The sequence below is a fragment of the Aythya fuligula genome, chromosome 2 (assembly GCF_009819795.1).
Source record: "Aythya fuligula isolate bAytFul2 chromosome 2, bAytFul2.pri, whole genome shotgun sequence".
NCBI lineage: Eukaryota > Metazoa > Chordata > Aves > Anseriformes > Anatidae > Aythya > Aythya fuligula.
Window position 1 is genome coordinate 26,147,312 of NC_045560.1, and position 22,397 is coordinate 26,169,708.

General features: G+C 46.5%; 1 protein-coding gene across 1 annotated transcript; it reads right to left on the bottom strand.

Moving 5' to 3' along the window:
* Positions 1-543: 543 nt before the first annotated feature.
* LOC116485706 (serum paraoxonase/arylesterase 2) lies at positions 544-13,167 on the bottom strand. Its single transcript, XM_032181205.1, has 9 exons — positions 13,071-13,167; positions 10,408-10,478; positions 6,528-6,583; positions 5,408-5,573; positions 4,228-4,354; positions 3,335-3,535; positions 2,607-2,688; positions 1,951-2,079; positions 544-1,203 (listed from the first exon to the last, which is right to left on the bottom strand). Exons 1-9 carry the CDS (start codon positions 13,142-13,144, stop codon positions 1,045-1,047), a joined length of 1,065 nt encoding a protein of 354 aa, XP_032037096.1. The 5' UTR covers positions 13,145-13,167; the 3' UTR covers positions 544-1,044.
* Between the last annotated feature and the right edge of the window lie 9,230 nt (positions 13,168-22,397).

Sequence of the window (22,397 nt, forward strand, 5' to 3'; positions counted from 1 at the left end):
GTGGTTCAGATGGCGGCTTCGGCAGGACCAGCGTCCTGCAGCGTGCGCTGCAAAGCACAGAAGTGATTTCCAGCTTCAGAGGACACTTACCTCTGTTTATTGAAAAGGATGAACAACCAGCACCCTAAAAACATCAGTGGATGGAAACCCAGCTAGGTCTTTTAATGGCAGAGTACAATGCTGCTGGTAAGTGCCGATGGGTGACTGTGAAATGGGGGCCCAGCATGCACTGAAATCAGCTCTTCACCGCCTGGAGCTCAGCACAGGACAGGCAGGAGCCACTCCGGGTGCCAGTCACTGTGGCAAAGCGCCCTCAAAGGCTCCCTGTGCTGTGACAGACAATAACAGCTAATGCGCTTTTCACTGGAGGTCTCTGGGACTGGTTTCCTGCTCCTTAAGAAAAAAACAGCCTTCTTTAAGCCCCCTCCAGAAGGCTCAGTAAGAAACCACTCCAGAGCGATGCCCCCTCTTTTCTCAGCAGGATTAAGACTCATGAAAGTGAAGTAATGTTAGGAAATGGTTTAAAAGGGGAAGAGGGAAGAATTGAGCCTAAAATATCGTTTATTCTCCTTCCACTGATTTCTGAAGTGTTAGGGAAAGCCCGGATCAGGAAGGCTTAGAAAAAGAACCCCTAGCACAGTCCCTAGGAAAGGCCAGGGTCAGTGCCAAGAAAGCACACCAGACTGGTCGTTAGTAATTCTCACTAACAAAACCAATTTTCTCAGACAAAACCCAGAAGTCCAGTCACAACAGACAATTCGGAGTCTGACGGTTTCAGTCATTTGTCATCCGAACTTCTGCTTTACCCTCTGTTACTGTCGTCAGGCACTCCACTCTAAAGAGAAGCTGGTTTCTCACCTTCAGTTCCGCTTCCTTTACCGCTAGGTAAATCTCTCAGTCTGGAGAGGAAGGCTACAATGCATTTCCATGGCTCTGGTTAACGTTTATTGGAACAGTCTCATCCTTAGGAAATCTAGCACAAACTAGGTGAGTCCACGAAGAAATAAAATCCTTCCCTCTGCCGCGGCTCTTACCCGGGACCAGCTATAGCTCACAGTACAGGGCTCTGTGGAAGACGGTGCCAATGAGCAGCTTTCCACCATGGACGGACGCCACCGAGCTGCCCTGCAGCACGGAGCCATCGTCCGCATACACGCGCGTCACCACCGGCTCCTCCGAGAGGATGTTCTGGATGCGCAGGACCTGCCGGAGGAGGGGGAGACGTCTACTGAGAGTGCTGTGGGTGGAAATCCCCCCCAAGGGCAGAGGGACCTTAATTTAAATGAATTAGCTGGATCAGCTGCTGCGTACTGCAGCAGTTTTGCCCTGTGTTTTTTTTCCAGATAGAGTAAACACCTGCCCACTATCCTAAATCTGCTGCTACCGAATGGGATAATTCTGACAAGTGTCTTACGGGGAGCTTCAGACAGCTCTAAAACCAAACGTCCAGCCATCAGCACCTCATGCCCCGCTGCAGGGCCTCGCTGGGTGCAGAGGGAGGGAGGACTGCAGTGTCACCTGCTGATGAGCAGCGCTTGCACAGACAAATCGTTCCAGAGAGAATGCTTCTGGCCCTGCTCTGCGCTCAGTCAGTGCTTTCGTTTGGCAAAGAGGTGCTGGCTCAGTAATTAACACAGTTCATCAAAACCTGATTGCGCCGCCACAGCTGCACAGAAAGCAGCCTAAGGAGTCCAGACGGACTGAACTGCTAAGTGGAAATTATTCTGTTGTCTCCAAAGGGTCTGAATTGGTGTTTTGTAAACTGAGCGAGTGCTGCTCAGGTTTCCCATGTGAGGGCAGAAGCTCTCAGCTGGGAGCCAGCATGGTCTTTGCCTTCAGAGAGGCCAGCCAGGCACTGTTTCTATGTTAAGTTAAACCAGGATGATTTGGACAATGCCACTTTCTGGCACAGACATAGCCCAGAGACCAGTGACATCTCCCAAAAGGCACCTCAGAGGCAGGAAGATTTTCTGGATCACTGTAGAACAGCTTCATCCCATTGGGATGACAGCCTGTCCAGATGTCCCCAGTGTCAGGGTCGACAGACAGGTTATCGAGGAGCGTGTCCAGCTGCAGAGTCTAACCAACAGAGAGAAAGCAAGAAAAAGAGAGACAGTAAATCTATCAGAAGTCCTGGAAGCAAAGTATAAACCTGTCTTATTTGCAGTCATTATCAATAGGCTTATCCACGACTCTCATTGCACATAACCCGATTTCTTTTCATTCTCTCCTCCCCTAGGGCCATCTCCCCCCACCCAGTGTATTTTATCCCCTCCTCCGAGCTGGGAGCCTGCTCGCCGCTCTGGGCTTCCCCCTTCAGCTGCCTTCAAGCCATGCTCATGTTGGTTTTATCTGTGCTTGGTGGATTAACCCACGCTGCCCGAGGCAGCCTTCCACCATGGCTCCAGCAGCGCTCAGGATCCCTCTCTGCTGCTGGTGGGACCTGCTGGTGAAGACCTGCAGCTCTGCAGTGGGGCACCAACCCACGGCAGGAGCTGTTCCAGATCAGAACTTCACACGTGAGCAGGCTGAGAGGTGAAGCCTCAAGGGGACTAATCTGTCTGAAACCTGCACGTAGCCCTTTTTGGGGAACAGCAGCACCTTACCTTCACATGGGTTAAATTCCAATTAGCATGCTTTTCCATAACATGGACTTTATGATCTAATATATCTGCAACATAGATGTACCTTCAAAAGAAAGCACCTCTTAGCAATGTGCACGAGTAAGCAGACCCCCAAGAACAGTCAGTTCCTCACGTGTAAACCCGGCTCTTCCTGCAAGGAATGCCAGCTCACAGTCCTCGCATAGTAATAGAAATTTCAAGCAGGCCAGAGTGCACTGAACCAAAGCCAGCCTGCTGAGACACTAATGGAGCTTCACACTGTGCCAATTCTTCCATTATGACACTGAACCAGGCCTTGGTTTGTCATATCCCCAGATCTATTTTTTTTTTTAATTTAAGGCCACCTGTCTAAGCCAGACGACTGGCTAGCACAGGGGTACAAACTTGAGGACTGTAGAGCATTTCCTCGCTTTCAGAAATTCTGCCCCATTGATCCTTGCAAGCAAGATGCACAACCTTCTGTATCAGCTGGTTAAAACGGAACAGCTTTTGCTCCAGTTGTACACAAACCACCACGCAGAGCAGGAAACACTGCCTGCAGTTAAAGATTTCTGTTCTACAAACCCTCTGCATCGCTTATGTTTTGCAGGTGGCACCTTGCCTTATATGAGCCGGTTTAGCCACTGACCACAGAGCTCCTGTGTGCCCAGAGTAGGATTTCAGGATTCTTGTGCCTGACTGAACAAAATCTGAGGCAAGGAGAAACTTACTTTTTATCAGGTGAAATGTTAATTCCATTGGCTGAATAAAAGTCAGCTGCTACTTCTTTAACTTCTTTTGGACTGTAGTAAACAACGTTTGACCAGGTTAAACCCAAGAACATCTCCAAGAACATCAAGATGAAGTCGGAGAAGTAGTGATCGTTGGTGGCATAGAAGCTGTCTGGCCCCATAGCCACTATATCATTCACACTGAAAAAAAAAAAAAAAAAAAAAAGAAAGAAAAAAAAGAGGGAAAATGAGAAAATTAAAAGAGGGAGAGGGAGAGAGAAAGGTAAACAGGTCCAGCACTATGCAGTGCTGAAACCTGACCAGGATGGTAGGACATAAACTGGAGATCTGGCTACCTGCCTACAAGCCCATCGAAATTTTTCTCTTTTTATTACATTCAGCTGGAAACCAGAAAAAAAAACAGTAGGAGTTGTGACAACTTTATCTTTCAGGCTACCTTTATCTTACAGTCAATTTGCATTAGTGCAGACCAAGAAAACTCTGCATGCAAAAATGAAAAAAGAAATAGCTAAAAGCATGCTTATTTTTACAACACCGCAAATTCAGACTAATAAAGTATCTGAAGACTGATATCTGCAATCAGCTGAGACTGGGTTACATGAGAGATGAAGTGAGTGCCAAACCAAACTAATTCACTGGCATCAGTTGCAGTGGAGCTGACGAGTGATTTAGTGGTACAACTATTAAAAATCTCATTATAGAAGAGACTGAGGAACACAGTTTATAATGGTAAGGATAAGAAGTAATCAATAAGAGAAACCAGAAAGCTGATTAGAGAGAAAATATTTCGTATTAATAAGGCTCTAATACCAAAATCATCCTACATTGGATTTTACTGTTCTTCTGGGGAAGACTCTATTTGGCTCCAGTACCTTATCAGAAGGTCATGCCGAATGGTTTTCAGATGCACAAGAGAATTGTCATCTTCTACAAATTTAAACACTTCTACTGTGCTCTTCTGGTGCGGGTGATTCACAACAAAAAGGTACACGGTGTCATCTTAAAAGGAGAAAATGGAGAAAGGATGAATTTCACTAGATCTCTGCAACACTAGCATGGGACACTTTGGGTTTGGTTTTGGTGCTTTTCCCCTCTGGCTCTTCAGAAGCAGAATGACGAGTAACAAAGCAATACAGGATGCCTCTGCAACTGGATCCATATCTCCAGCTACGCTTTGACTGGGCTCACCCTGTGGAGCACAGACATATTAACTAGATTTTTACAATTCTTACCAATGGAGAAATTAAGTAAGGGCACCATCTCTGTGCCCAGACCATTGGGTTTTGCAGTCTGATGCTCTACAGTGAGTGGGTACATGAAATAGCCACAGCTTGCTGGGAAGGAGGGCTGGAACCCTAGCAAATTTGGGCACTTTGGTTTATTTATGTCCCCTGAGAAAACTGCCCTCAAGCCTTCTCTTGTAATCCCTGTAAAGCTGCAGTCTCTGCTGGTGAGACCTTAAATTATCTGCCAACCAACATCTCCAGTAGCGCTTCTCTAAAAGGGTACCTGCCTTTGGATGCAGGTGAAGCTGCAGGAATGAGTCTCTTTCTCTTAGCATTTGCTGGACTATTATTGCCTTGCTAAAAGCCTCAGTGAAAGGACGAGGAAAAAGAGAGGATGGAGAGTGTAAGGATCTTTTAGTGGTGGCCACGGCCTGTCACTGGAGAGCACTCACTGCCTCTTGTCTGCTCACTGCTAGTCCATGAAACATGTGTCTCCTGAAAGCCCTTGAACCCGAGGGTGAGACAGATGTAAACTGGCAAAATAAACCTTGTGTGGCTTTCAACTCTTCAAACATCTCTCATGCTTTCTTCCCTTTCAATATACAGGGCAGCTTTCTGTCTCAGACAGGCTGAGACCACATGCAAAGGCGGTTGCTTCAGCAGCCGACCTCTAGAAAAGAACCCAAAAAGACCAAATGGCTGGAAACCTTTTTCTCCCCCGCCAAGTGCACGCAGGCTATTGGGACTCCAATGCAAGACCCCAGAGGGATTCCTGTTGCCCTTTAGGCTGAGATTTAATATCTTACCAGGTTAAAGCTCTCTTTACCTTTGTCTATGTAAGTGCTGATCCCATGAGGGTTAAACGACGCCAGGTCAAACCCACGGCTGATCCTCAGTTCAACTGCTCTGGGCTTCTCTTCATTCAAATCCATCAAAAATATTTCACCTGGTTTGTCTGGTGCGAAGCTCTTTAGTCCTGGGTACTTCAAGCCCTGTAAAATCAAAATATAAGAAGTTGTTTCTGGATGAAAAGTAACAGGAGCACCGCAAGGCTGAAAACACTGCAGCCTTGTTCAGGCTTTGCAAGCGTGCATCAGCCTTGCCTTCTGCTCCCCCCGTGCACCCTGAAGTCACAGGGCCGAGGGATCCACGCTGCTGGGGACAAGGCACCAGCTTCTACCACTGTGGTGGCACCCATCCTGGCTGGGACAGCCTTCCCCCTGCCTCTCCTCCCAGCTCCCTGTGTCCTCCTGCCACCACTGAGGTGCAACCAGCCCCACCACGGTGCCCAAAGGCTGTGCCAGACCTCAAGTGTTCCCATCAGCCAGCACCAAGCACAGCACTGGGGACAGAGGCGCCCAGTGCGGCCAAACGCATCCAGCAGAAACGAACTAAAGCCGTGGTGCGTGGCAGTGCTGTGGCAGCTCACAATTTCTGCCACGCATTTTGCAATGATACTGTTCTCTGCATGTCCCCAGAGCACATAATTCAAAACTAAATGGCTTTTGTTTTAGAAAATAATCCCTAGGCCTCCTGATTCCGAAGAAAAGCTTGAGAAACTATAGCCTAGAGGCCAGAAGAAACAATCAGGAACAACAAAATCAGCACACGAAATCTGTGTTTCGTGTGGGCTTTTTAAAGATGACGGGGAGCTGACACACCTTTTCAACAAGGGGGAGGTTGGCATTTCAACATTTCAAGCAAGCAGCACGAAAGAAACTCAAGGTTACACAAGTGCAGTGGGATACACGTGTGAGAGCCGCCACCAGCACTTCTGTGTTGAGAAATGCACTTGCTCAAGCAGAAGGAAAGGGTGGTGAAGCTGACTCAAGACCGGGCTGATCCCAAGGAGCCAGCCAGGCGGGCAGAAGAGGAGCCCATGCTGCGGGTTTCACCTCTGCCCTCTGCAGACAGCCCCTGTGCAGAGAGGGAGCGCGGGCACTTACGGAGCTGATGAAAGCCAGACCATTAGGAAGGATGTCGATGTCTTCCGAGCCCCTTTCTGCAAGAAAGAGATAAAACAACCTAAACATTCTCCGCTGAAAAAAAACCACACAACTTCCATTTAGCGCAATCCCAGCTCACACGAATGACACTTTCTGGTGAAAGGAAATTGTGCACGCCGATCCTTGGGGCTGGGCTGGGACCCTTCGTTAAGATGAACAGCCAAATATTTAGTTAAAGCTCTCGACTGGCTGAGAACCTGCTCTAACAGCTGAGGACTTGAATAATCAGACCATATTTTAACTGGGTAATCGCTTCCAGTATCGCCAGTTCCTGCAGCCCCTGCAATATTTTTCCCTGCTAAGAAAAAAAATAAAATAAAAGCCCTTCAGTAAGAGCACTACAGCAATTTCAGGCTTTGATCAAGTGCTCTCCGCTGAGCTTTAGTCTGACTCAGGAGCACGTTTGCCATCCCCTCCTTTCAGTGCTCCCACCAAATCAGCAGCACCCCGTGGGTCACACCATCACACCTCCCCTGCCCCACATTATCCCAGCACACCGGGGCCACCCCAGCCTGGTGACTTCCCAAAGCACATCCTGGGGCTGCCTGCAGCGGAGCAAGACACCAGGGTTGGTGACACAATGGGACTTTGGAGGCAGCGGGCACAGAGATGTTTAAAGCCTGCATTTCCCAACTAAAATTCTGAATTTTCAGCTCTACTGACGTGCTGGTTTAAGCAACAAGCTCCTTTTCTTTGCCCCAGCTCTTGGGCTCCACAAGCCTGGACCCATTTATAAAACGGGGCTGGTGGCAATTCCCCACTTGCTGGGATTGCTGCAAAGATAACATGGATAAATGTCAAGAGGCTCGTGGTGACATGAGCTAGACAGACAGCATTTGCTGGCAGACCACGCTGGTGAGCCAGCAAGTAGTGTGAGGTGTAATTTACTTCCTCTGAAGGAGAGAAGAGAGCCCACTGGCAGTGGATGGTTAAAAAGCACAAATTCGGGACGGGAGAGGAGCGAAGCGAGAGCGCTGCCCTGCTGCTTACAAATTGCAGAAGCACTCACTGCCGCCTAGGAACTGCAGAGCAAAGCAAATTCTGGGCGCTCCTGCGCTCCTGGCGCGTGTGGCAGAGGGAGAGCACGGTTGGAAAAGCAGGAAAAAGCTCACTCAGCAGCATCCTGCAGGAGCTGGAGAGGGAGACGGAGCTGCGGGAGCCCTGGGGGGATGTGATGGGAGGGCTCTGCCCTCACCGGCACCTGCGGCAGAAGGGAGAGGAACTGACTTGTTAGGTGGCAAAACCAGATGGAGTTTGGGCAACACAGCTGGGCAACAGTGCCACGCCGAGGGCTTGTCCACCAGAATATCGGAATAGGTAGGGTTTTGTGGTTTTTTTTAATCAAGATCCCAAGAAAAGTTGCTGTCTATCCTAGAAGCACGATTTATTCTGTTCTTTATCTCAGTACGCAGTGTTTTGCTGAGGCATCTAACAAAAAATGAGTGTTGTGTCCCAAAGGAAGTGACTAGCATGTCTGCGTCCCAGGAATCCTTCCAAAATGCATGTTTCTCCAGCAATTTATGCAGTCACTTCTTGAACTTCAGGAATTACTTCAGGGCATATGGTTAGCTTACTATAAACCAGCAACATGATTAGACACCCATAAAATTCAGAAGACAGTGTTTATTCAACAAATCCATCCCTTTCTCCGTATTTGTGAATGAGATTTAGGATGAGCTACAAGGTTGTTTTTTTGTTTCTTTGCTCAATGTTTGCATCTTTGCTTAGATTGCACAATATTTGAAAAGCTGAACAGATCGAAGTCTAAAAAAAGAGAGAGAAAGCAGGATGAAGTTGTGCAGAAATAAAAGGGTCCACTAGAGAATTTTTTCATTGCTTCCCTTACAACTGACACATCGCTTTTCAAGTAATTAAGATAAACTGCACCAGATGCCTCTGTTTCCATGCACAGGGTGGATAGTTGGCAATTGTTTTGCTCAGAGCTGACCCAGCTCATTACCTATGTCCCAAATAAGAGGCCACGAGGACTATTTTAAAGAATAAAATAAAGACAGACTGTTTATTCAATGTATCATAGAATTTTAAAGGAAAAAGGCCCGGGAGGACCAAGATGCAGAGGTACAAAGACAACTTAAACAAAGCCACCCACGTGAGCAAACTTACAGATCTGGGCAAAAGCCCTGGTTCGAATAGTGCTACCTGTGCAGCATCTTGATGCTAGGGCTCCTCAGTGTCCCTGAGTAATTCAGCCCTCCCAGTCACATGAAATGAATTACCGAAGATGTTTGCATGGACATGCAAACCTGTGAATCTGCAGCAACCCTTTGTTGTTTCTATTTCCACCATACCGGACCTGCCAAGCTAGCTTTGTCTTTTGATTTTTCTCAGAGCAGCAAACGACAGAGTGGAGCCAAGGCGTGGCACACAGCTCCGTGTGAAGGGCTGGTGTTTTAGGAGCCCGGGGAGAAGCAGAAATGGAGCTCTGTAAATTGATCTGCTGCAGCCTCCAAGGAGGGCTGGGTTCTCAGAATTCACCTAATCCCCATGTAAATGTCAGGCACCAAAAATGAGATATTGTTTGGAAATTAAACTGAACAATGGCTGTGATTTCCAGCTCTATTTCTTTCCTCAACAGAGCATTTTGCAAAGGTCTTGTAAAATAGAGATAGTGATGTACTTAAAATAATTACTCAGAAGTGATGTATATACAGATCACCATCAATCAACCACTATCCTGAGTCTTGTTTGAGTAAATTACAGCTCAGTCTTGAAGAGTTGGAAAGTTTTTTTCAATTGCAATTTCTAAGTATTTCTTCTGCATGCAACCCCAGGCAAAGGAACTCTGTATACACTCACTCGTTGCAGTAATGTGACTTTACAAAGATGTTCCTGACGTGAGGAAGAAGCAAGATTGATGAAATCAACACAGTGACTCAGCAAGCTGAAAGGTGAGGCTCTAAAGCCTCATCCAAAGACTTTATTACCCATGCAAAATACATGGAAATTTCAACAGAATATAAGACATTTCTGAAAATAGTAAGGAAGGGGGAAAAAGAAGCCATTTAGGCTCTGTTAAGTTCAAAAAGTAGAATCTGGGGGGAAGGGAGACGGACAGCGTGTTTAAAGCTGTCGGTTTTATACTCGGGTTGTCCAAAAGGGAGAAGGAAAAAAAAGTTAGAAGCATTCCCATGTGTTAAACACGTGACCTGAAGGACAAAGTCAACATTCCAGCTGCTCTGTTGAACCTCTTCACAAACCAGACTAAGATGACAAATATGACCCCTTGGTCTTTGAAACCACACAGCCACTTTGTGTGACTGCGCTGAGCTCCGCCATTTGCACTGAGCTGTACCAATCCTCTCCTAAAAGTCCCCAAAACGAGGAGCTGAGCCAGGGGGTGGCATGGAGCTGGCGGGCAGCTCCTTCACCACATGCCTGTGGTGTTGTTTGAAGGCTTCCACCCTCGCAGCGTGGCCCATCTTAAAGCTGTCACCAGCTGACAGCCACCTGAAGGCACCTGCCCCACCAGCCAGCTCCCCCTCATCCAAATGCCAAATAAACTCAGTGAATTAGCAGCGGAGCCGCGTGTGCAAGGTACTTGTTATCCAAAAAATAAAATAATAAAAAAAAAAAGGAACAGAAGCTTTAAATACCGATGACAAAAAGTAGCATGCCAAACAAACTAGATTTTCAGTATAATTTTCTCCCTGTGGCTTCTCCCTAGCTTGAAAGCCCAAGCAGCAAAGTGTGTCTGAAAGTCAAATGCACTTTCAGGATCAGGCTGAGAAGCTGGCTTTCACAACCTGCTTCAGAATAAAACCAGACAAAAGCAGTGGACTCGGCGTTTCTGAATACATACCAATCCCTTTTATGAGCTGGCAATTCGGGAGGGTTACGGGGTCGATTTCCCGTGCAGCATTGAGTCTGTTCCTGCAAGAGAAAAGGGTAGGTTGACAGCACACAGCCACTTCTAAAAAAAGCAACACTCCTTGTGTGTCTTTAGTTTATTGCCTGCCATATCTCAGTGATGAATCAGATGTAAATTACTGAATAAGCAAAACCCAGACCTGACAACAATTGCTCCAAACCACCACCGTGGTTACAGGCATCCAGAGATGAAATGATTCTCCTGAACGGAGTATCTCCAGGAGCTTGACCCACTTCAGGAGTTTCACAAGCTTTCAGGAGCTTGTGCCACCCACCACAGCTAAAATGACAAAATAACTCAAGGGTCAGCCACGCTTTCTTCAGGTTTCCGCCACCTAAGCACGGCGGCAGCCTGCAGTTAGGATCAGTGTTTCAGACAAGGAGAGGGCAACCTTCTACCCCAACCTCCAGCTACGTCTGGTGGCCAGGCCACCAGCAGCTACTCGCTCCATTTCTTATTCTACATCCAAAAGCAGCAGCAGTGCTGTTGCAAGGCAGGACTGCTCATGTCCTAACAAGTGGGAGTTGGAAGTAGGATTCTCAAGAATCATTTCTCTGTCCCTTCATCTTAAAAACCTTTTAGGCTAACATCTAGTAATGCACCCTTCTTTGCATGCCTACTCTGCGGTCCTGTTGAGGATGTACTTGCTGCAAGCAAAGGACACTCTGAATGCAAACATTCCACAGCAAAATCTAGCTACATTTGCCCCTGGTGTCCCCGGCACAGCCCTCCCTGCCTTGGGCTGATCATTTGCACTGCTGCTTGCCTAGGACTTTTCCCTTTCCCATTTGCAAGAGTTTTCCCCAAGCGGTCTGTGAGCCCCGCAGCGCCCAAAGCACAGCAGGACCGCAGCCAGCAGCCAGGCAGAGCTGATGATATCCCGACGGCATTCCCAGGGAAACACTTTGTGAACTGGAATGAGAGTAATTCGAAAGGACGCTGGTCACAAGCCTACAGCACACACAGAGGCTTTTTCAAAATGTGTCAGTTTATCTAGCTCGGGCAGCCCCGGCTACTAAGCCAGATGGCCTAGATAGCGAGCTGGCCTTCCAAAAACACATCGGACGTGCAGACTGGGGGGGGATGCAGCTTCAAGAAAAGCAGGAGTTCTGCCAGTTGGTGCCACCCCAGTGCTTGGCACCTCTCCCCAGCCACCTCCTTGTTCCAGTTCCAGTCCTCCACCCCCTGTCCCGCTTTGTGAGACGCACACAGTGGGCATTCCCCCTCCTTGGGCAGCAGCCTATTACATATTCAAAGCCCTCTCTCTCTTTCACTTCTCCTCTTCTCTCGACTAAGCAGTCCCAGAACTTTCCTCTTCCTGACAGGACTGAAAATCACCTCCAATTGCTGGTTTTGCTCCCAGTTCTCTCCAAACTGCCAGCATCTTCCTGCAAGCATGCTGCTGCGTTGAGCAGGACGCAAGCTGAGGGCTGTATCAGCACGGAGTGTTATCAAATAATAACGCTGTGTACATATATGAACAATAGATACTGGTCGTATAGATATTGTTCACATATATAAAATCCATATATGCCTGTATATACGTACATATAGGAACACTGTGTTCATGTATATATGGCCAATGTCATATATGTGTATTCTTCTGAGGAAACCAGTAACACAGTATAAATCATGCTCGGGTTTTATAAATTTGGTAAGGGCTTTCTTCAAGGAAGAATTAGCAACTCCAAGTCGTCGACAGCAGAATCCGTGTCAGTTCAGTCAGTAACACACAAGAATTTCTTTCCCGCTGCGCGAGTCTTACTCAAGACCAGTCTGCAGCTATCAGCAACACAACAGATGCATAAACAAACCCGGTTTAGGAAGAATTAGGTCTGTAGGACTTGTAACAGTTCTCCAAGCCTTATCTTTTGAGCATTTCAGGGATTTTTGTGTCACACCATGTACACACAATATACCCAAGGCACCCGAAGCGCAAAAAGGCTTTGCTGGATTCCTGCCTTCTGGGTGGGGGTGGGCAGCAGGGGAATTTGGGATTCCCACAGCTCTCCTCCGAGGGCTGTGCCTCCACGATTGCAGGGCACGCCGTTAGCAGCAGCCGCAGCTCCCTGCCTGTCTTAGGGCTGAAAACACCACTTGCAGGAAAACCCACCGAGCGCTACAGATGCTGGGGGACCCTGCTTTTAGCAGGAGAGACGGCTCTACCCAATTCCCAGTATTGCATTTGTTCTTGGGGCCGGGAGCGGGGCATCCCCACGGTCACTGCACGGTGCCAGCAGTTGTGGACGTAGCGCAAGGTGCACGCACACCTGTGCCTGGGGGGTCCTGAGTTTTGGGGGGCTGGCTGCAGGCAGTGCTCACCTCCTTCTGCAATTAGCGGCAATTACTGCAGGCGTACGGCTCAGAGAGCTGGAGGGCATAGCAGCATAGACAGAATGGGCTGGAAGGGACCTCTAAGACCACCCAACTCCAACCTCAGGACCACAGCGGTCCGCAGAGGTCAGAGGAGACCTCACCCACGCAGGGGCTGTGTCAAAACCAGGGGAAAACATCGTGGGGGCTCCCTTCCCTTCAGCCCCGCTCCCGGTGCCCCTGCTGCGGGGCCGCCCCCCGCGCCCCCGCCCGGCCCTCACCGAAAGGCCAGCAGCCGCTCCGCCGCCAGGGCCGCCGCCATCCCGAGAACAGCCACCGCCAGCAGCTTCCCCATGGCCGCTCCCCGAGCCCAGAGCCCCAAGCCCCGAGCCCCGAGCCCCGGCCGCCTCCCAGCCCCGCTCTGCTCCGCCCCGGGACGGGACGGGCCGGGCCTGGCTGCCCCGCTCCGCCCCGGGCCGCCCCTCGCAGCGCGGCGCTGCCCCGGGTGGGGGGCCTCTACCCTCGGTCCTCGCGGGGATCCCTGAGCACTCACGTCCCATTTTCCCCCCTAAAGTGACTCCACATCTCAGTTTTTCCCCAAAAGTGACCCCACCTCCCATTTTCCCCCAAAGGGTGATGCTGACCCCACTCCCACCAGCATCTTTCTCCCCTTGCTCTCCTCCGGGGTCCCCACGCAGCAGGCTGCTCTTGCAGAGCTTTGGGGGTGCACGCCTTGCAGGGTATATATGTTTATATATGTTAAAAAATAAACATACTGTGACCAATTGGGAGCATACTGTTCACTAGAGTAAAAAGGCTTACACCAGAGCGCTTCAATATCGCAGCCTGCTGCAGCACCACTTCTTTGGCATGTTATTTTTCATTTAGTTATTGACACCGCAGTTAAATTTGAAAAAGCACATACTACTTACTGCCTGTAGTGTCCCAAAAGTGGGTGCCATTCATCTGAAAAAATGTGGATATCCACAGGGGAGATGAAGAGTAGACATCAGAGCTGGTCATAATGTGCCAAGTGTCTGTCTCGACAGCCAGCAGTGGCTGTAGCCAGGGGCTTAAGGAAGCATAAGAAAACGAGGGGCAAATTGGATTAATCCCCCAAGTCTCTTTCCCAGCTTCTAATTTTTTTCAGCTCAGGTCGATGAGCTTTGCCTGTGTAGTAACTCTCAGTAGATCTCTTTCAAGTAGTTCCCTGTCTCCTCTTGAAGTGAGTGGTGCTTTTATCGCTTTCTTTGCTGGTATCACACCACCTAGGCAGTCTGCATAGTCAGGGCAGGAAAACAGTTACATGGAGGTAGTAATTCCTATGAAAGGAGTATAAAACTTTGTGATTGGGATGTCTTCCCTAAAAAGTGGCCATTTCTCTGCGTTCTTTAGACAAGGAGCCTCCGGTCACTACTCCAAGCACAAAACTCTACTCTCTGGATGCCTGGGGGAGTAAATCTCCCTTGAAGTTTCTGCCCATCAGGTCCCCCTTGACTGAGAGAAAAGCCTGGCTGTCTCAGCAGCTTACCTCCAGCTTACCTCCGCAACATAACCCCTCCAGCCCAGGATCCGCCCCTCGGCACTGTCAGCCCCCAAGCAGCCCCTCCCCAGCACCCCCTTGGCTGGCCGAGCAGCTGCAGCAATGCTGGAAACCCCCTGCTGCTCTTCCGTCTGTTACAATTTCCCCTGAGCTCTTTGCCTTTGGGAAATACGGGAGAGACCTGGGAGTGATCTCCTGCTGTGTAGAATGATGTCTGAAAGCTGAAATGAGTTGTGTGCACATAATCAGCTGTAGAGCTCATGTCGGGGAAAATCTAACAAGCTGGGGAGCAGAGGAAGTGAGCAGAGCAGGGAGGTGGGATGTCTTCTTCTGATTAAATCACTTAGATTCCTCTAGAGACAAGGAAAGCAGAGAGGCCCCCTGTAAACATGTTGGAGGGGATTCATTTCATGTGGAGAACCAGGTTAGCAGCACTCCGTAAATGCCTAGTCTTCCTCTCTCTGCTCACAGTAAAAGGGTGTTAGACAGCTCTCTGAGTAAACACAAGGTAACAGTCACATGGCTAAAGGTAAAGGAAATCATTTCTACTAAAACCTGTGGAAGCCTTAAATGTCTCACTTGTGGAAGATATGCCCTTTATGCCTGCTTCTCTATCACGTATCATCTTTTTTGGGAGATAAGATACAGAAGCTGTGTCCACACAGATTTGGATTTCACAACAAACTATTTCAAAATGCATCGTGTTTGAATCATTAATGAAACACAATGTGTGTTACCAAAGCAACTTTTAAAAAGCTAAAACATTTTTAATTGCATTTTTTTACAACACAGACGTGACAAACTTAACTAGACTCTTCAAATTATTTCAGGATGTATCAACACAAAATGGGCCCATGCATACCTCATGAGGTTCAACAAGGCCAAGTGCAAGGTCCTGCACCTGGGCTGGGGCAATCCCAAGCACAAATACAGGCTGGGCAACAAAGGCATTGAGAGCAGCCCTGAGGAGAAGGACCTGGGGGTGTTGGTGGATGAGAAGCTCAATGTGAGCTGGCAATGTGTGCTTACAGCCCTGAAAACCAACTGTTTGCTGGGCTGCATCAAAAGCAGCGTGGCCAGCAGGGCGAAGGAGGGGATTCTGCCCCTCTGTTCTGCTCTCCTGAGACCCCAGCTGGAGTGCTGCCTTCAGCCCTGGGGCACCCAGCACAGGAAGGGCATGGTCCTGTTAGGATGAGTCCAGAGGAAGGCCATGAGGATGATTAAGAGACTGGAGCACCTCTCCCATGAAGACAGGCTGAGGGAGTTGGGGTTCTTCAGCCTGGAGAAGAGAAGGCTCTGGGCAGACCTTATAGTGGCCTGCCAGTACCAAAAGGGGGCTACAGAAATGCTGGGGAGGGACTCTGTGTCAGGGGGTGTAGTGATAGGACAAGTGGTAATGGTTTTAAACTAAAAGAGGGGAGATTTAGATTAGATGTTAGGAGGAAATTCTCCACAATGAGGATGGTGAGGCCCTGGCACAGGCTGCCCAGAGAAGCTGTGGATGCCCCATCCCTGGAGGTGTTCAAGGCCAGGCTGGATGGGGCTTTGGGCAACCTGGTCTGGTGGGAGGTGTCCCTGCCCATGGCAGGGGGTTGGAACCAGGTGATCTTTAAGGTCCCTTCCAACCCATATTGTTCTATGATTCTATGATAAGTAACTAATAATTTAGAAATCTTCCTAATGTGTTATCTCACTGTTACATGGAAGAGGCTTGCAAAAACATTTAGGAATAGATCATTATTGCACTGATTGTAGAGCAATAATTCCCAAGCTATGGAAGGCATTGAAAGCAAGTCTGATCCATAACCAGTGAGGAGTCAGACAGCTGCCACTGTCTTGAGAGCTACTTTACAAATACTGAGTCAAATTTGGAAGAGGTCATGTGGCCATGAAGACAAGACAGACATGAGGAAGCAACCAGAGACCAACCTTGATGCTGCTACAGCTTAACTTTAGAAACAAGCTGAACATGTCAGCACAGAGTGGAATGTCTCGAAGACAGACTGCTGAAATCTTAAACTGAACCCATCCGTTTTGCTGAACACAGATCATAGAAGTGGACTAACGACAAGGGCAAATCCAGCAGATGGCTGCTGACATGCAGGTGCTGCACCAGCTTCAGGTAAAAATAAAATCTGGCAAGCAAGCAAACTGCTTACCATGAAATCAGGCAGAAAGCACAAGCAAAGCCTGTGGCTTGCATACTGAAAGATAAAAATGAGGGAAAGAGCTTCAAAAGCTGCCAATCATTAAAAAAATTGCAAAAATCTCTGCAAAGGCTATGACCTAAAACCATTTTAACCCCGTTAGCTGATCAAAGGGAAATTGCAGATTGCTTACTCAAAGATCTCAGCAATTTCTTAAGCCCTGCGTTCTTCGTTTTTGCTGGAGCTATAAAAAAATAATAATACTTCTCTGCTCCCCATTCAAGAGCAAGGAGCACAGATTCCTACAGCTGTTGGGCAGCTGTCACAGAGCAAGGCAAAGTCCCTGCTCACACCTTGCTGTTATATGTAAATGTGGTGGCACCAATTAGTTTGAAAGCTGGAAGTTATGATAATTACCTACTGAAGAGTTGGCATCCCAAGGGGTTCAGGAATACAGATTCTTAGTGTCTTTGCAAAGAAAAAGGTAAAAAACATTCCTGCAGTGACACCAAGGTATATCGATTTTCTCAACTGCTGAGAAAAATCCATGTCAAAATGACATCAACAGATTTGTTCGGGAGGCTGTTGAAAAGGCTTTTGCAGAAACAGTCTGGCTTTCATCCTTGCCCTAGTTTGAGGAGAGCAGAGTCAAGGTCTCTACCTGGCCTTTGCAGAGCTAACCAAAGACTCCAGCACTGCCAGCCACAAGCAGCCCAGAGGCATATGCATAAATTTGGATGTCCAAATAAGTTTTTGAACATATTTTGCTTATTTAGTGATGGCACGGGGTAATGCAGTGGCTCTCAGTGATGACAAGATGTCAAAAACTGTCACTGTCAAAAACAGCCCCAAGCAAGGCTATGTCCTAGCACAGCTCTTGTTTACTGTCTGCTGTGCAGCACTACTTCTTGCTGCATCTGGAAGCAGCAGCGAAGGGAGATGCTTTAATTATTTTATAGGTGGCAGAATTGCTAAGCTGGAGAGATGCCAGGCTAAATCAAAAGTCAAAGAGGTCCTCCCAGGCAATCTGCCCTTTGCTGCTGACAGAGCACTGGGTGTGCAGGGTATTACTGATGGCTTTGATCGCGCTGCCATGGCTCAGCCTTGTCACAAGCATAAAGCAAATAATGCTGCCTTTTTCCAGGCAGAAGCATGCTGAGCTAGTAGTGTGCCTTGCAATACAATACTGAAGACTTACAGGTGAAATCCCGCTGTCTTGGCTGCAAGCTGCCTCGAACAAACACCACAACTGATAACAGTCATGCAAAGGAGGCAGAGGGTCATGCAGCTTTTGAAAGATTAAAGCTGTGTGTGAAATAAAGGAGCCACTTTACTTCAAATGCAAGTAAAGGTGAGTCGTGTTCCTGTCATCATCACTTCTGCCCATTCAGGGTCTCAGGCATACAAAAGCATTGCACCAAGAGTATCAGCCCATTCTGTGAGCACTACTTTCATGCTCTTTCAGATAAAAATGCAGTCAGGACAACACTGAACAGTGAGATTCAAAGCACTGTCAAATATTAACCACTGCCAGTGTCTCTTGGAGGCTTGGCTGCACTGGTGTGAGCACCAGTGCATGCAGCATTCAAGGCACAGCACATAGTTGTGTGCTGTGCTGGAAGGTAAGGTAAAGTCCAGCCCAGCCTTATGAGAAGACATCCACAATGCAGGAGGCTCGCTGCTGTCTGCTGTGATAGCGATGATGTATTGATGCCATCACAGCCTCTCACTGAAGTGGAACAACCCAATGACACAGAAAAGGAACGAGAGGGAAATGCCTAATTAAGCGTTATTTCTGTGCTACCATGATTTTTTTTATTTTTTTTTTAAATGTATTGCAAGTAACAGGCAAGTTGCTCAGAAAAGAAAATTCAAGCTCTGTATTTTCAGGGTACAATATGCCAGTAAAAAGATACAAAGTGAGATTTTAAAATTCTGCAGCTTTTAAAATACTTCAAGACAAAGAAAGGAAGGAGTTAGCCTTGACACATATACCCTGTAACAAACAAGAAAAGCTATTATACACACTGTGCTTAGATGTTTTGTGCTAAAATAGATACTTTTTGGTTAGGGGTTTTAGTATACAAAGCTTATTTATAAAATGTGGGGTTCTTTAATTGTATTGGCACCATGCAGCATAAAGAAAAGGATGAAATGGAAATGAAGAATAAATAGAGAAGTGTTTGTTTCTTCATGAACTATGGTTCCTACACCTGGTTCCTCACTTTCTGGACTGTCCCACATGTTTACCAAATCCTACTTTCAGATTTACATCAATGTAAATCCAGTTTAACACCACCAAGATTGCTTTAATCTCGCAGCTCCAAGTCCTGGTTACTCTTGCATTACCGGAGTTGCTTCAAATACATAAGTGTAGGTGTTGCCTGTGTAGGTTTTACATGACTCAAAGGTAAGGAAACCTTCAAAGCAGAATGTTATAATAGTATTATCATCAATTCTGTGTCATGGAAAGTACTTCGTACTCCTTAATTGGAGGGATGGCAGCCACACCCTGAAACTCTACAAGTGAATCAAGACTACAGGCAGTGTATGGCTGGAATATTCAGAGAGCCAGGACCAGCAGAGACCAAAATTAACATCCTCACCTCCAGGTGAGATGGCAACAAGTCTTCAATGGACCTGTTTGGCCTGATCACCCAGTGTGCAGTGAGCTGGCTGAGCCACTCTCTTATCTGGCAGGCAGAGATTCATGTACAGCTGCAGGCAGGAGATGTGCAGGGAGAGGCAAGGGCTGTTGTCAGGGTGCTCAGGGAGCTCCAGCTAAGGGCCTTCTCTTAGAAGTGAGAGAATCACAGATTCAGAGAAGACAGAGTTGCTGTGGTAGGGAGATTGTTTATATGGGTAAACACATACCCATAACCCTTCATCATTCATTTTGTTATTGGTGTACAGGGCAAAGTGTTTACAAACCAGAGAGCAGCATTGCAATGAGCAGCTATTGCCCTTAGCATGGGAAGCATACCTAGAAGGAGGCAAAGCAGTCTGGAGGCCAAGACAGCAAGACAGAAGAGTCAGTGCACGAGAAGTAACAGAATCAATTCTGCTCGTATTTTCTGGCAATTTTGAGTAATAGTCTTAAAAGATATTTGGCAGTTATGCTGGGTTATTGCAAACCCAGCCCACGAGCCTGCCTAAGCACCAGCAAGCAGAATGACACATTCTTAGTGCTGCTTTCAGTGGGAAGAACTTTACGCAGGTATTGCTTTATTGTTTTTGTCTGTGTCTAGATTTGTTTTCTGAAATTTCAAACCCTTCTGGTACAACTGATGTGAAAACTAAATATACTGTCATAAAGCAATGACTTGAAAACATACTGATATCTAATCCTCAGGGTATACAGGGTGAGACAGACAACTAAATATAGAGTATGCAAGTAACATCTGGTCCCTACACACAGGATGATTACCCACTCTCCACTAGAATTAAGATGAAAATAATGTGTAAAATCTTTCAGCTAAGATTTACTTAAGCTAGAAGGGCAAACAAAACCAATACTAGCCCCATGGAAGAGTCCATTTAAATTATACTCACAGTAAGTCTGAAAAAGCAAACAGATTCCTGTAGTTACACTGCTAAATACGAGATGGTTTACCTATTTATGGTAACACTCTTGTTATTTAGCTCTCATAGTATTTTCATTCAGATATAATGTTATACACATATATACAGATATACACTGTTGCAACAGCATATGTACATGTAAAGGTATAATTCATGTGGACTCATAAGCTATTTTAGTCTTTTAAGCATAAAGCGTGAACAGATAATTTGGGGAAAAATCTAGGATCCAATCCAACTCTCACTGAAATTGCTGAGTTGCTACATCATAGCCTCTTGCATGCAAACATGTGCCAAGGAGCAAAGAATGCGGCCTTGGTGGAGCCAGAGCCTTTGCAGAGTCCAAAAACACCCCTTCTACACTCTGCCTTTCTGCAGGAGGTGAAATACGAGTGGCAGAGTGAGAATGCATCTATGGGATGCTGCAGAGCACTGCCTGATGTGAACTTCCACCCTGCTCTCAACCTCATTCAGCTCAACAGCAGGTTGAATTCCATCAGGCCATGATGGACTTTCTAGAAAAGAAACTAGACTTTGCCTTTTCTGCCCAATATCATCACGAGGAAAACACAAAGAAGAGTTAGAAGGTGCACAGAGTGGGGTGTTGGATCCTTGATACCCAGAAACACTGAAATTTCTCTTCATCTGTTTTGAGTACCCTGGGTGGCTTGTTCTAGCAGCCCTTCAGCAGGTGTACAGCATGAGCAGCGTGGTATCATGTAGTTTAAAGTATTAGGATTTGGCTGCCAACAGCTTTTTAGGAGACACTGCTTGATTTTGACTTTGATACAGATTTTTTATAGCAGACCTATCCTCCAAGAATCAGGTATATTTGCAGGATAACTAGTTCTTTCACTGCACTTTCCATTTACTCAGTGATGAGCAGTTAGATGAACTTAATTCATTTTGTTCTGTTGAACAGCACAGCAGTTGTTTTTATCACAAGTTTGATCTGGGTGTTAGACAAATAAGACATATAAATAATAAAAGAAAAATAATGTTCTATTTCTTCACAGGATTTGAAAGTAGTCTCTAGTATCACCACGACACATTCCTTATTTACTAATTAACTTTTATTTCCGTGTATTTTTACTAAGCATTCTAAAAATCAGCTGGTTTAACTAAGTATTGATGAAAATACTGCATTTTGAAAAATCTGTTATTTACTTTTGAAAGAAGGTTGGAAATTTCTTTATAGGACTTGTAAATGTTTATATTAGTCTTGTATCTGGAAGTCCTAGTAACAAACCCCTATGATGCTGCACTAAGTTCTGCACGTATAGAAGAAGAAAAAAAAAATTACCCTCTCAGAGCTAGCAAACTATTAAAATAGTAGTGGACTTTAAAAACTATGCCTCTAGAAAAGGTATTGAGTTGTGCATCGTGTACGCCTAGTCAAAGCTGGTTAAAACAGTCAGCAGGTACCAGTCTTGTGTTGTCATCTTTAAATATTAGGCATTCTCAGGAGAATTAAAAGTTATTAAATATTTTTAAAACATCTGTATGTTTTTCAAAAATTATGCTACAACACATCCCACTATCCCACTCCCTAGAAAATGAGGAACTCAGCCAGGAATCTACATTAATTGACTTAAAGTACGTGCAGCTCTCGGTAGTCAGGACTGAAACTATACCACAAAACCATGGGCCACCTCACTGAGAAAGGGATAAACTAGCCCAGAGACCAGCTGAAATTCTGTCTGGCAGTACACAGGAAACAGAACCTGCTGTTTGAAACACAGAGGGTTAATTCTGTTTTCCCACACAGTCTCCTTTGTAGAGCTGGCAAGAACTGGTTTCTAAAGAAAAAAAAATAAATAAATAGAGAGAGATATTGTATGCTTCTAATCTTCTTTGTATCAATCAATTTTATTTTTTTTTTTTTGCACACGCAGCCATGCTGAGAACAGTGTGTTTGGATTATCGTTAATCTCACATAAATCATTACTGCTATTAAGTTTTTCCCATCACTTTCACGATTGGCTTGCCTTTACAGATTCAACCACTGAAGCAACCAGACTGCTGTTTCCATTTACTACAAACACAAGAGAACATGCTACTAACATAGGAGACTCTGGAATATTTTATATTATGCCACTTGGTAGCTACCCTCTCACAAGGGCTCTGTTGAACTCTATCTGTTGCTGCCTCAGTTTCATTGCTCGTCACTTGTATTTCTTTGATTGCTCTTGCAGAGCACCACTTGTTTGGTTTATTCATTAACAGTCCAGGTAATATATTATCTGCCTATTCTTTTGGCAAACTTCACCTTCTTGCTAGTTGCTTCTGTCTGGCAGTGGTTTACGTGTTGCTGAAGGCTATCTGCTCAGGCTTTATGC

Bases quoted from the DNA above. Each gene is read 5' to 3' on its own strand.
- LOC116485706 (XM_032181205.1), bottom strand. From the start codon at position 13,144: ATGGGGAAGCTGCTGGCGGTGGCTGTTCTCGGGATGGCGGCGGCCCTG. The intron at 5,574-6,527 runs GTAAGTGCCCGC...TTGATTTTACAG, and splicing joins GTCTGGCTTTCATCAGCTCC to GGCTTGAAGTACCCAGGACT. The intron at 4,355-5,407 runs GTAAAGAGAGCT...TCTCCTTTTAAG, and splicing joins CAGCACTTACATAGACAAAG to ATGACACCGTGTACCTTTTT.